Source organism: Pseudophryne corroboree, assembly GCF_028390025.1.
Source record: "Pseudophryne corroboree isolate aPseCor3 chromosome 3 unlocalized genomic scaffold, aPseCor3.hap2 SUPER_3_unloc_1, whole genome shotgun sequence".
NCBI lineage: Eukaryota > Metazoa > Chordata > Amphibia > Anura > Myobatrachidae > Pseudophryne > Pseudophryne corroboree.
The window spans coordinates 4,123,477-4,137,837 of NW_026967493.1; the positions used below are offsets into that span (position 1 = coordinate 4,123,477).

Below are 14,361 nucleotides of genomic sequence, written 5' to 3' on the forward strand. Positions count from 1 at the left end.
CTCCTTGCTTTCGTAGGAGCACCATCAGTTCCGCCATTACCTTGGTGAATATTCTCGGAGCCGTGGATAGACCAAACGGCAACGTCTGGAATTGGTAATGACAGTCCTGTTCCACAAATCTGAGGTACTCCTGATGAGGTGGATAAATGGGGACATGCAGGTAAGCATCCTTTATGTCCAGAGACACCATAAAATCCCCCTCTTCCAGGCTTGCAATGACCGCTCTGAGCGATTCCATCTTGAACTTGAACCTTTTCAGGTAAATGTTCAGGGATTTTAAATTCAATATGGGTCTGACCGAACCATCCGGTTTCGGTACCACAAACATTGTGGAATAGTAACCCCATCCCTGTTGAAGGAGGGGAACCTTTACCACCACCTGCTGGAGATATAATTTGTGAATTACCGCTAACACTACTTCCCTTTCTATAGGGGAAGCTGGCAGGGCTGATTTGAGGTAACGGTGAGGGGGCATCACTTCGAATTCCAGCTTGTATCCCTGAGACATAATCTGTATAGCCCAGGGATCCACCTGTGAGCGAACCCACTGGTGGCTGAAATGACGGAGACGCGCCCCACCGCTCCTGGCTCCACCCGTGGAGCCCCAGCGTCATGCGGTGGATTTAGTGGAAGCCGGGGAGGACTTTTGTTCCTGGGAACTAGCTGCATGGTGCAGCTTCTTTCCTCTACCCCTGCCTCTGGCAAGAAAGGACGCACCTCTAACTTTCTTGCTTCTTTGTGATCGAAAGGACTGCATTTGGTAATACGGTGCTTTCTTAGGTTGTGAGGGAATATATGGCAGGAAACTTGACTTCCCAGCTGTAGCTGTGGAAACTAGGTCCGAGAGACCGTCCCCAAACTTCTGGCAGAAACTGACATTGCATTTATTCTAGAGCCCAGTAGGCAAATGTCTCCCTGGGCATCCCTCATATATAGGACAGCGTATGTTATATGCCCCAGGGTCAGTAAAATAGTATCCTTGTCCAAGGTATCCAGTTCCTCAGACAGAGTATCAGTCCATGCTGCTACAGCACTACACATCCAGGCCGACGCAATTGCCGGCCTCAGTAGAGTACCTGAATGTGTATAAACAGACTTCAGGATACCTTCCTGCTTCCTATCCGCAGGATCCTTCTGGGAGGCCGTATCCTGAGACGGCAGGGCCACCTTCTTAGATAAGCGTGTCAAAGCTTTGTCTACCCTAGAGGAGGATTCCCAGCGTATCCTCTCCGTTGGCGGGAAAGGATACGCCATAAGTAACCTTTTGGAAATCAGCACTTTCCTACCAGGAGAATCCCACGCTTTTTCACATAACTTATTTAACTCATGTGAAGGGGGAAAAGTCACCTCTTGCTTTTTCTCCCCAAACATATAAACCCTCTTGTCAGGGACAGGGGTTTCCTCTGTGATGTGCAACACATCTTTCATTGCTATAATCATGTAGCGGATGGCTTTAGTCATTTTAGGCTGCAATTTTGCATCATCGCCATAGACACTGGAATCAGAATCCGTGTCGATATCTGTGTCAACAATTTGGGATAGTGGGCGCTTCTGAGACCCTGACGGCCTCTGCGCTGTAGGAACAGGCATGGGCTGAGACCCCGACTGCCCCAAGGCTTCAGCTTTATCCAACCTTTTATGCAAGGAGTTTACATTATCATTTAACACCTTCCACATATCCATCCAATCAGGTGTCGGCTCCGTCGGCGGAGACACCTCATTCATCTGCACCTGCTCTGCTTCCACATAGCCTTCCTCGTCAAACATGTCGACACAAGCGTACCGACACACCACACACACAGGGGATGCTCTATTTGAGGACAGAACCCCCACAAGGCCTTTTGGAGAGACAGAGAGAGTATGCCAGCACACACCCCAGCGCTATATAACCCAGGAATTAAACAGTAACTTAGTGTTTACACAGTAGCTGCTGTGTTTGTGATTATTGCGCTACATTTATGTGCCCCCCCTCTCTTTTTACCCTCTTTCTACCGTGAGTCTGCAGGGGAGAGCCTGGGGAGCTTCCTCTCAGCAAAGCTGTGGAGAGAAAATAGCGCTGGTGAGTGCTGAGGAAGAAGCCCCGCCCCCTCAGCGACGAGCTTCTGTCCCGCGATTTTGTGTAAAAATAATGGCGGGGGCTCATGCATATATACAGTGCCCAGCTATATATATCCCCTATTTTGCCAGGAGGTACTCAATTGCTGCCCAGGGCGCCCACCCCCCTGCACCCTACAGTGACCGGAGTGTGTGGGTGTAATGTGGGAGCAATGGCGCACAGCTGCAGTGCTGTGCGCTACCTCATATGAAGACAGGAGTCTTCTGCCGCCGATTTTGACGTCTTCTTGCTTCACCCGCCAGCTTCTGTCTTCTGGCTCTGCGAGGGGAACGGCGGCGCGGCTCCGGGAACGGACGACCAAGGTTAAGTTCCTGTGTTCGATCCCTCTGGAGCTAATGGTGTCCAGTAGCCTAAGAAGCACAACCTAGCCGCAGTTAGTAGGTTTGCTTCTCTCCCCTCAGTCCCACGTAGCAGAGAGTCTGTTGCCAGCAGAAGCTCTCTGAAAATATAAAACCTAACTAAAATACTTTCTTATTAGCAAGCTCAGGAGAGCTCACTAAAATGCACCCAGCTCCGTCCGGGCACAGATTCTAACTGAGGTCTGGAGGAGGGGCATAGAGGGAGGAGCCAGTGCACACCAGTAGTCCTAATTCTTTCCTGCGGAGCCCGTCTATTCCCCATGGTCCTTACGGAGTCCCCAGCATCCACTAGGACGTTAGAGAAATAAAAAAAAATAAAAAAATACCCCTTGCCCCTCCCCAAATCAGTAACCAACTCCAGACCTCTCAGCTTGGTCTGATATTAGAAAATATAGGGGCGTTGGTAGGGTTCCCTCTATTTTCCAATAACCAGCACCAGGCTGAACCAGCTGAAGTGAGAATGCCATTTCAGGTAGGTGCACACCGCTCTTACCCACTCCTTCCCGCGCCATGTACTCCATGTGCTGGCTAATATAAGAAAGGACGAGTAGGTGGGGCAATGAAGCAGTGAGCCGCTGCCATCTCGAACTTTAAAAATGGCGCTGAGAGTGAGCCATTCAAGATCATGCCGCAACCTCTGCCGTATCCCACAACCACCAATGCCCAAGACCTCCACCGGGTCCCGCTGCAGCCAATGCCTGTGACCTCCTACAGGTGTTGACGTTGCAATTGTTCAACTTCCCAATAACATACCTGCTCATCAAACTTTTGATGAGCAGTCAGAATATTTGGACGATGAATCTGTTACAAATATTTTATTTGTATTATTTTAATCATCAGAGTTTGACAGGTGAGGCTACCTCCCCTGTCTCCATATCACTAAGGAATACAACAGAGTGGTCAGATCTCCAGGCTGCTAACAGTGACATGATGCAAGGGGGAGAGCAGGAGTATAATAGGGACTGATGACTCCTGATGTATGAGATACACCAGAGAGCTTGGGGAGGAGACTGGTCAGATCTCTGGGCTGATAACACACAGTGACATGATGCAAGGGGAAGAGCAGGAGTATAATAGGGGCTGATGGCTCCTGATGTACGAGATACACCAGAGAGTGTGGAGAGGAGACTGGTCAGATCTCTGGGCTGGTAACACACAGTGACATGATGTGAGAGGAGAGCAGGAGTATAATAGGGGCTGATGGCTCCTGATGTATGAGATACACCAGAGAGTGTGGGGAGGAGACTGGTCAGATCTCTGGGCTGGTAACACACAGTGACATGATGTGAGGGGGAGAGCAGGAGTATAATAGGGGCTGATGGCTCCTGATGTAGGAGATACACCAGAGAGTGTGGGGAGGAGACTGGTCAGATCTCTGGGCTGGTAACACACAGTGACATGATGTGAGGGGGAGAGCAGGAGTATAATAGGAGCTGATGGCTCCTGATGTATGAGATACACCAGAGAGTGTGGGGAGGAGACTGGTCAGATCTCTGGGCTGGTAACACAGTGACATGATGTGAGGAGGAGAGCAGGAGTATAATAGGGGCTGATGGCTCCTGATGTATGAGATACACCAGAGAGTGTGGGGAGGAGACTGGTCAGACCTCTGGGCTGGTAACACACAGTGACATGATGTGAGGGGGAGAGCAGGAGTATAATAGGGACTGATGGCTCCTGACTTCACCACTAGGCAGATGCTTTGTCCTTTGGGATAAGAGATTGCTGTAGTGTCTGAAGGAGAATATGTGACTCTGATCTGTACTTAGTGATTATTACTCACCTGTGATGATAGCTGTAGGGATTTCCACCTCCTTACACTGCTGATCACCCCCCACATGCATCTCCGCTTCCTCTTTTATATCTTCTACTTTAATATTAGTAGAGGATTCATCCTAAATAATCCATAAAACAATAAAATAATACTTGAAAAATTACTGATTTATGTGACTGAGATTATTAAAAAAACATCAGCATATGAGACTCTCAGTTACTCTACAGTTCAAACCACATTGGTATTTGGTGAGCCCCCAATTCCACCTACCTGACCCTCCTGTGGGACAGTGTGATTCTCCTCTGTATGATCCTGGGAATAAAGAGGACGGGGACATCTCTCTGGGGTATTCCTGTTACTGGCACCATCTGTAGGAGACACACAGTGACTGAGTACATTGTATATATGTGATTATCAGATGATGTGTATATAGGTGGCCCCATAGCTGCTCTCTCCATTACACTACATGACAGTCTCCTCTTACCCGGTGATGTGAGGGGCCGGTGATTCTCCATCATCACGTCCTTGGAGACATAGACAGTCACTCTTAGTGGTCTCACTAGATGTGTCAGCACTGCCCGTGATTTATGTCAGACATATTTACGGCAATGAACGTGGGATGTACCAGATACTGCTGGATATACGGGATTGCTGGATTACATGGTGGGAGCTGCGGAGCTGTATAAGGATTCCCATACAGTATAATCATGAAGACACTCTGTACTGCAGCTGATATTATAAATGAAAAGGGTTCAAGTTTGGGTGATGCTAATCACACCGCCATATACCAGCAGGCCGAGAGGCATATACTGTACATATAACACTCTGCAATTGCAGAGTGTAGTCTGTGGTTCTTTAATAGTGACCCCTGGTGTCTCTATAACAATATATGTTTACTGATAACCGTCTCCGCAAAATCTGGACTCAATTACATCCCAGGCCAGGGAGTCTAATAGGGACTAATGACTCCGGACTCTCCTACTGGGCAGACGCATCAGTTTGTACCGACAGAGAAGGGTGTAGGATAAGAGATTGCTGTAGAGACTGAGCAAGGAGAATATGTGATTCTGTGCTTAGTGATTATTACTCACCTGTGCTGATATCTGTAGGGATTTCCTCCTCCTTACACTGCTTATTACCCCACACATACGTCTCCTCTTCCTCTTTTATATCTTCTACCTTTATATTAGTCAAATTTTCACCCTAAACAAGGCACAAAACAATAAGATAACACTCTTATTACTCTAATTTACTGCTATTTAGAGTACTTGGTGCCTAGCGAGTTCACCTGCAATTTTTCTTCTTTCTGTGTAGAACTACAAGTCTCAGCATGGTAGCACCTCTAATTATGTTTGGCATTAGGGTGTGCAGTCTAGCACCCCCATATTCTATATTGTGTATAAGGCGGAGACTGCTTTAGTTTGACAAGCACCCCTCCCACCCGCCCTGGGTGTTTTTAATGGTATCCGTTCACATGGTCGACCATGTTATGGTCGACAGTCATTAGGTCGACCACTATTGGTCGACATTGACATGGTCGACATGGACACATGGTCGACACGTGAAAATGGTCGACACATGAACGGTCGACACATGGAAAAAAAGGTCGACATGCGTTTTTTAACTTTTTTTTCTTTTGGGGAACTTTTCCATACTTTACGATCCACGTGGACTACGATTGGAACGGTAATCTGTGCCGAGCGAAGCGAAGGCACCATGCCCGAAGCATGGCGAGCGAAGCGAGCCATGCGAGGGGACGCGGTGCACTAATTGGGGTTCCCGGTCACTTAAGCAAAAAACTACACCAAAAAAAGTTTAAAAAACTCATGTCGACCATGTGTCCATGTCGACCATGTCAACTAATAGTGGTCGACCGAATGACTGTCGACCACAACATGGTCGACCATTCATACCGGAACCGTTTTTAATTAGGAATGTGATCCTTGCAGACTGCATATTGGGAAAGGCAGTATGATGGTAAGTCCTGAATAAATGTATACAATGTCAGGATTTGGAATGTGTTCCCTGTAGACCGCATATTGGGAAAGGCAGTATGATGGTAAGTCCTGAATGAATGTATACAATCTGTCAGGTTAAGGGATCAGTTTGGGGTGCAGGCCTCCCTGGGTTGGTGTGTCCCGGCTGCCTTGGGGCAACAGATGGTAAAATAATAAGGTACTGGGTTATATATTACAATCTATGTGACACCTATTAACATCACCTCTCACCTTTGTAACACTTTTAACAACAGCTTATGCTTCTTATTAACGCTTTAACCTCTCAGATTGTGGTGCCTTGTGGCGTTTGGCCTGTTCTGACTTGGGGGGCAGCATGCCCTGGACTTGCAGATAATACTGCTTTTATACTAAAATGCTGAGTCGCACCCGGGATTTGTGCACGGGTCCTTCCCGGGTGTGACTCCGCGAGACCCTTTTCAAACAGGCGGCCTGACCCCACATACTGCATACCAGATAAGGACCAAGCCTGCAAGCTCACCGGGTTGCATTTACGGGTAACTGGTACCCAGGTAAACCGTTTTACAGTAAACCGCTCAGGGCAATAACCAGGGTTTTTAGTGGCAGTGTAAAAGGGGTTATAGTGTCTGATGAATAGGTCCCCTGGACGCAGTGGTTGGGCCTATACATTTATTGCCAAAAATTAAGCCAAGCTCCTCATTTTTGGCCTGTGTTAAATTGCAGTTTAGTATTATTATTGTTACCGGCAGTCTCTGGTGCCTAGGGTGTACACCTGCAATTTTTCTTCTTCTTTTGTAGAACTACAAGTTTCAATACAGCAGCACCTCTCATTATGTTTGGACATAGCATGTGCAGTCTAGCCGTCCCCTCTAATTACGGGTGTAGTACTGGTAACCGGCGGTCTCCTGACCCCCGGTCACCTTACCGACACCGGGATCCTGGCGGGGAGGGGTGAGTGCTGCAAGCCCCTTGCGGGCTTGCTGCGCTCGCCACGCTGCGGGCTCGGCCCCACTCTATGGGTGTCGTGGACGCCCAGGAGTGGAAATAGTCCCTGTTGGTCGGCATGCCGACCATCGGGATAGTGAGCCGTCGGGCTCACGGAGGGGGTCATGTGACTGTCGGTCAGCTGATCGGCGGTCACATGAATACCACCCCTAATTACGTCTGATATCATTCATACAGAATATCAGCGTGTAAGAATCAGACAGGTTCTACGCAGATAATGTAATGAAAAGTCACTTTGATGTCATTACCTGACCCTCCTGTAGGACACTGTGATTCTCCTCTGTATGAACCTGGGAATAAACAGGACGGGGACATCTCTCTGGGGTATTCCTGTTACTGGTTCCATCTGTAAGGACACCAAATGAATTCATTGTTATGATTTAATGTCAGACGACGTGGATCTAGGTGGCTCCAGCAGCTGCTCTCCCCTTTAGAATAAATAAAATTCTCCTCTTACTCAGCGATATGAGGGGCTGGTGATTTTCCATCATCACGTCCGTGTGTCACCCTGGTGTTCCTCTATATACTCCCACTCCTGCATAGAGAGACAGACAGTGACATCCTCACATCTTATAGGAACCTGACACACACAATGATACAGTTATCACCCAGACACATCCCCCGGTGTTACTGTATAATGTCCCATTCCCAGCAGTCACATCCCCCGGTGTTACTGTATAATGTCCCATTCCCAGCAGTCACATCCCCCGGTGTTACTGTACAATGTCCCATTCCCAGCAGTCACCTCTCCGGTCACATTCCCTGGTGTTACTGTATAATGCCCCATTCTCAGCAGTCACCTCTCCGGTCACATCTCCCAGTGTTACTGTATACTGTCCCATTCCCAGCAGTCACCTCTCCAGTCACATCCCCTGGTGTTACTGTATAATGTCCCATTCCCAGCAGTCACCTCTCCGGTCACATTCCCTGGTGTTACTGTATAATGCCCCATTCTCAGCAGTCACCTCTCCGGTCACATCTCCCAGTGTTACTGTATACTGTCCCATTCCCAGCAGTCACCTCTCCAGTCACATCCCCTGGTGTTACTGTATAATGTCCCATTCCCAGCAGTCACATCCCCTGGTGTTACTGTATAATGCCCCATTCCCAGCAGTCACCTCTCCAGTCACATCCCCCGGTGTTACTGTATAATGCCCCATTCCCAGCAGTCACCTCTCCAGTCACATCCCCCGGTGTTACTGTATAATGCCCCATTCCCAGCAGTCACCTCTCCGGTCAGCAGCTAATGATCTTGCTGGCGAGTATAAGGACAATCTTCCCTGTGATGAGGATCTGACTAATCCTCCTGAGACACAGGGATGACTCCCATGTATCTCACATTCATGCCCATAAGACTTCTCCACGTGTGCCTCAGACCGCACCCCTTACATACCCATCATACGTCACCTGATGCCAGTTAGACATCTACACATGCCCCATCATACCGCTCTATATGACAAATACAAGTCCATAAGACTTTCCCTCACCCACTGCCCATCAGACATCCCCCAGATCCTTCTTATAAGCCCGTTAGACCGTCTCCATTGACCCAAAAACTTCCCCTCCACATGGGCAACGAAGCTTCCCACATGCTGCTTACACGCTAGGAATAGCCGCCGCAAGGACACTGGCTGATGGTTAGACCATTAATGGCTACTGAGTGCACAGGTGTAGTGGAGCCCTGCTGCCGGCACTGCTCCCGGGTGTCCTCAGCTATATGGCTGAAATGAGCCACAGCAAACCCAACATTAAATCGGGGGACATCAGTAGCAGCCAGCCATCGGTTTCCCATCTCTACCCTATTACAGTCCCCAACCCCCTGCCCAGCCCAAACATAAAGAGAGAGTGTGTGTCTGTGTGTGTGGATGGATGGGGAGCAGGGAGCCGCAGGCTGCCACCAGGGATAGGCTGCAGGGAATGAGCTCCCAGACCATGCTGTATAATGGCACTGCTATAGCACATGAGGCACTTACTGCCTGACATGCCTGTGACCCCCCATAAACAGCAGGGGGAGGCAGCCTGTGAGACTACACATCCCAGCATGCCCTCACCAGAACACTGCGGCAGGGCATGCTGGGCTATGTAGTACCACAGGTCCCCTGCCCCTGACATACCGTATGAGTGAGAGAAGAAGCCGCACACGTGATCAGCGCCGATAACACAGGACATTACCTACTGCTGCCAGTAACCGGGAGGAGGCTGCACACCACTTCCTGCTTGGGAGGGGCCAGAACTTCCGGTCTAGCGCAGCCACATCCGGTCTGTGCGTTCCACATTACTTCTGGCCTGTGCGTTCCACCTGGCGCGCGCTGTGGTCACCCCTGCAACAGTGTCCCCGCCTCTAGAGCCCCAGCTGCGTCAGTTACATGGAAGCTCTATGTCTATTTGTGTCAGCACTACGTTACCCATGAGTCTCAACACTGTCCTGTAGCAGACTCAGAGGGGCAGAGGCTGTGTGGGGTGAGGGTGGTGCATACCTCCCAACATGACCCTCTCCAGGAGGGACAGAATGCTCTGCTCCTGGACTTCCCTCTAAATGTATGATTGCCATCACCTGTGCTGAAACACCTTTCTTATCCAGTAACCTGTACAACACAGGTGCCGGCAATCATAGAGAAAGAGAAAAGTCCAGAAGCAGAGCATTGTGTCCCTCCTGGAGAGGGTCATGTTGGGAGGTATGGTGGTGTCTGGTCTGGGGCACAGTCAGTGCAGCCTGTTACCCCCTCCCTCAGGCAGGGGCATCTGCATAAACAACAATAAATATAATAATCAAGTAGTAGAAATAAAGACTGATTCTAATGTTATATAAACATGTTTCTCTGACGTCCTAGTGGATGCTGGGAACTCCGTAAGGACCATGGGGAATAGACGGGCTCCGCAGGAGACTGGGCACTCTAAAGAAAGATTTAGGACTATCTGGTGTGCACTGGCTCCTCCCCCTATGACCCTCCTCCAAGCCTCAGTTAGATCTCTGTGCCCGGCCGAGCTGGATGCACACAAGGGGCTCTCCTGAGGTCCTAGGAAGAAAGTATATTTTAGGTTTTTTATTTTCAGTGAGACCTGCTGGCAACAGGCTCACTGCATCGAGGGACAAAGGGGAGAAGAAGCGAACCTACCTAAGTGGTGGTAGCTTGGGCTTCTTAGGCTACTGGACACCATTAGCTCCAGAGGGTTCGAACACAGGCACCGATCTCGTCGTCCGTTCCCGGAGCCGCGCCGCCATCCCCCTTACAGAGCCAGAAGCAAGAAGAGGTCCAGAAAATCGGCGGCTGAAGACTTCTGTCTTCTCCAAGGTAGCGCACAGCACTGCAGCTGTGCGCCATTGCTCCTCATGCACACCACACACTTCGGTCACTGATGGGTGCAGGGCGCTGGGGGGGCGCCCTGAGCAGCAATACTGACACCTTGGCTGGCAAACTGGCACCATATATAGCCCCAGAGGCTATATAGGTGCTTTTTAACCCCTGCCAGAATCCATAAAAATGCGGGAGAAAAGTCAGCGGAAAAGGGGCGGAGCTATCTCCCTCAGCACACTGGCGCCATTTTCCCTCACAGCTCCGCTGGAGGGAAGCTCCCTGGCTCTCCCCTGCAGTCAATACACTACAGCAAGGGTTAAAAAAGAGAGGGGGGGCACAATTTAGGCGCAGTATACAATATATATATATAGGCAGCTATAAGGGAAAACACTCTTTATAGGTGATATCCCTGTGATATATAGCGCCCTGGTGTGTGCTGGCATACTCTCCCTCTGTCTCCCCAAAGGGCTTTGTGGGGTCCTGTCCTCTGTCAGAGCTTTCCCTGTGTGTGTGCTGTGTGTCGGTACGGCTGTGTCGACATGTATGAGGAGGATAATGATGTGGAGGCGGAGCGAATGCCTGTAAATGTGATGTCACCCCCCTGCGGGGTCGACACCGGAGTGGTTGGACTTATGGAAGGATTACGTGAAAGTGTCAACTCCTTACACAAAAGGTCGACGACACAGAACAGCCGGCTACTCAGCTTGTGCCTGTTCCAGCGTCTCAAATGTCATGGGGGGCTCTAAAAACGCCCGCTACCTCAGATGGCAGACACAGATGTCGACACGGATACCGTCTCCAGTGTCGACGACGATGAGACTAGTGTACCCTCCAAATAGGTCCACCCGTTACATGATTGAGGCAATGAAAAATGTATTACACATTTATGATAATACCCCAGGTACCACATAAAAGGGTATTATGTTGGTGAGAGAAAACTACCAGTAGTTTTTACTGCATCTGAGAAATTAAATAAGGTGTGTGAGGAAGCGTGGTCTTCCCCTGGTAAGAAATTGATAATTTCTAAACGGTTATTGGCAGCGTACCCTTTCCCGCCAGAGGATAGGTCACGTTGGGAAACACCCCATAGGGTAGATACAGCGCTTACACGCTTATCAGAAAAGGTGGCACTACCGTCTCCGGATACGGCCGCCCTGAAGGAACCTGCTGATAGAAAGCAGGTGGTTACCCTAAAAGATATAGTCACACACTCGGGCATTATATTGCGACCAGCCATTGCTTCGGCATGGATGTGCAGTGCTCCCGCTGCGTGGTCAGATTCCCTGTCGGAAAATAACTATGGATAGGGACAATATTTTGCTGAAAATAGAGCATATAAAAGACGTGGTTTTATACATGTGTGATGCACAGAGGGATATTTGCCGGCTGGCATCAAAAATAAGCGCTAGGTCCATTGCCGCCAGACGGGGGTTATGGACTTGGCAATGGTCAGGCGATGCCGACTCGAATCGGCACATGGAAGTTTGCCCTATAAGGGGGTAAAACTGTTTGGGGATGGTCTTTCAGACCTCGTTTCCACAGCTATTGCTGGGAAATCGACTTTTTTGCCACAGGCTACCCCACAACAAAAGAAAGCACCGTATCATCAAGTACAGTCCTTTCGGCCCCAGAAAAGCAAGAGGGTTAGAGGCTCATCCTTTCTGCCGAGAGGCAAAGGTAGCGGAAAAAGCTGCAGCACACAGCTAGTTCCCAAGAGCAGAAGTCCTCCCTGCGTCCGGTAGGTCCACAGCATGGCGCTGGGGCTGCTCAGGCGGAACCGGGTACGGTGGGGGTACAGGCTGGAGTTCAAGACGTTCTTCCCCCCGCCGTTTCCTAAAATCTGCCTTACCGGCACCTCCCTCTGCCAGGGAGGCGGTGTTGGTGGCTATTCAACACTATAATCACAACAAGTGATTGTCAAGGTGCCCCTCCTTCAGCAAGGAAGGGGTTACTATTCCACAGTGGTTGTGGTACCGAAACAGAACGGTTCGGTGAGACCCATCTTAAAATTAAAATACTTGAACTTTTATATCAGAAGATTCAAGTTCAAGATGGAATCGCTCAGGGCGGTTATTACGAGCCTGGACGAGGGGGATTACAGGGTCTCCCTGGACATTCAGGATGCGTATCTGCATGTCCCCATTTACCCTCCTCACCAGGAGTACCTCAGATTTGTGGTACAGGACTGTCACTATCAGTTCCAGACGCTGACGTTGGAGTTGTCCACGGCACTGAAGGTCTTTACCAAGGTAATGGCCGAAATGATGATACTCCTTCGCAAGAAGGAAGTTTTTATTATCCCGTACTTGGACGATCTCCTGATAAAGGCGAGGTCCAAAGAACAGTTGGTAGTGGGGGTAGCACTTTCTCGGGAAGTGCTGCAACAGCACGGCTGGATTCTCAATATTCCAAAGTCACAGCTGGTCCCGACGACACGTCTTCTGTTCCTGGGAATGATTCTGGACACAGACCAGAAAAGAGTGTTTCTTCCAGTGGAAAAAGCCGAGGAGTTGTCATCTCTAGTCAGAGACATCCTAAAACCAGGACAGGTGTCGGTACATCAATGCACACGAGTCCTGGGAAAAATGGTAGCTTCGTACGAAGCATAATTCCATTCGGAAGGTTCCACGCAAGGACGTTCCAGTGGGACCTGTGGGACAAATGGTACGGGTCCCATCTACAGATGCAACAGCGGATAACCCTATCGTCCAGAACCAGGGTGTCGCTGCTGTGGTGGCTGCAGAGGGCTCATCTACTAGAGGGCCGCAGATTCGGAATACAGGACTGGGTCCTGGTGACCACGGATGCCAGCCTTCGGGGCTGGGGGGCAGTCACAAAGGGAAGAAATTTCCAAGGACTGTGGTCAAATCAGGAGATTTCTCTTCACATAAATATCCTGGAGCTAAGGGCCATTTACAATGCCCTAAGCCAGGCAAGACCCCTGCTTCAAAACCAGCCGGTACTGATCCAGTCAGACAACATCACGGCGGTCGCCCATGTAAACAGACAGCGCGGCACGAGAAGCAGGATGGCGATGGCAGAAGCCACAAAGATTCTCAGATGGGCAGAGAATCATGTGTTAGCACTGACAGCAGTGTGCATTCCGGGAGTGGACAACTGGGAAGCAGACTTCCTCAGCAGGCACGACCTCCACCCGGGAGAATGGGGACTTCATCCAGAAGTCTTCCAAATGCTGGTCAACCAGTGGGAAAAACCACAGGTAGACATGATGGCGTCCCGCCTCAACAAGAAGTTGAAAAGATATTGCGCCCAGTCAAGAGACCCTCAGGCGATAGCGGTGGACGCTCTAGTGACACCATGGGTGTACCAGTTGGTTTATGTGTTTCCTCCTCTACCTCTCATACCCAAGGTACTGAGAATAATAAGAAGGCGTGGAGTGAAAACCATACTCGTGGTTCCGGATTGGCCAAGAAGAGCTTGGTACCCGGAACTTCAAGAGATGCTTGCAGAGGACCCTTGGCCTCTGCTGCTCAGACAAGACCTGCTGCAGCAGGGACCCTGTCTGTTCCAAGACTTACCGCGGCTGCGTTTGACGGCATGGCGGTTGAACACCGGATCCTGAAGGAAAAGGGTATTCCGGAGGAAGTCATCCCTACCCTGATCAAAGCCAGGAAGGATGTCACCGCAAGACATTATCACCGCATTTGGCGGAAATATGTTGCTTGGTGTGAGGCCATGAAGGCCCCGACGGAGGAATTTCAACTGGGTCGATTCCTGCACTTCCTGCAAGCAGGGGTGACGTTGGGCCTCAAATTGGGGTCCATAAAGTTCCAGATTTCGGCTCTGTCGATTTTCTTCCAGAAAGAACTGGCTT

General features: G+C 49.9%; 1 protein-coding gene across 7 annotated transcripts in view; it reads right to left on the bottom strand.

Annotated features, from left to right (window-relative positions):
• Positions 1 to 9,583, bottom strand: part of LOC134983105 (zinc finger MYM-type protein 1-like) — a 58,632-nt gene extending 49,049 nt beyond the window's left edge. For 2 of the 7 annotated variants that reach the window (XM_063948806.1, XM_063948813.1), the window contains exons 1-6: positions 9,345 to 9,415; positions 7,688 to 7,765; positions 7,479 to 7,576; positions 5,341 to 5,452; positions 4,520 to 4,617; positions 4,259 to 4,370 (exon numbers count right to left, since the gene is read on the bottom strand). In XM_063948806.1, the coding sequence (XP_063804876.1) occupies positions 4,259 to 4,370; positions 4,520 to 4,617; positions 5,341 to 5,452; positions 7,479 to 7,576; positions 7,688 to 7,721 (454 nt within the window). In that variant the 5' untranslated portion in view covers positions 7,722 to 7,765; positions 9,345 to 9,415. Of the gene's footprint in view, positions 1 to 4,258; positions 4,371 to 4,519; positions 4,618 to 5,340; positions 5,453 to 7,478; positions 7,577 to 7,687; positions 7,766 to 8,458; positions 8,747 to 8,830; positions 9,015 to 9,203; positions 9,294 to 9,344 lie in introns of those variants that run through there. The other 5 variants (XM_063948812.1, XM_063948807.1, XM_063948811.1 and 2 more) reach the window with 5 other exon arrangements.
• Between the last annotated feature and the right edge of the window lie 4,778 nt (positions 9,584 to 14,361).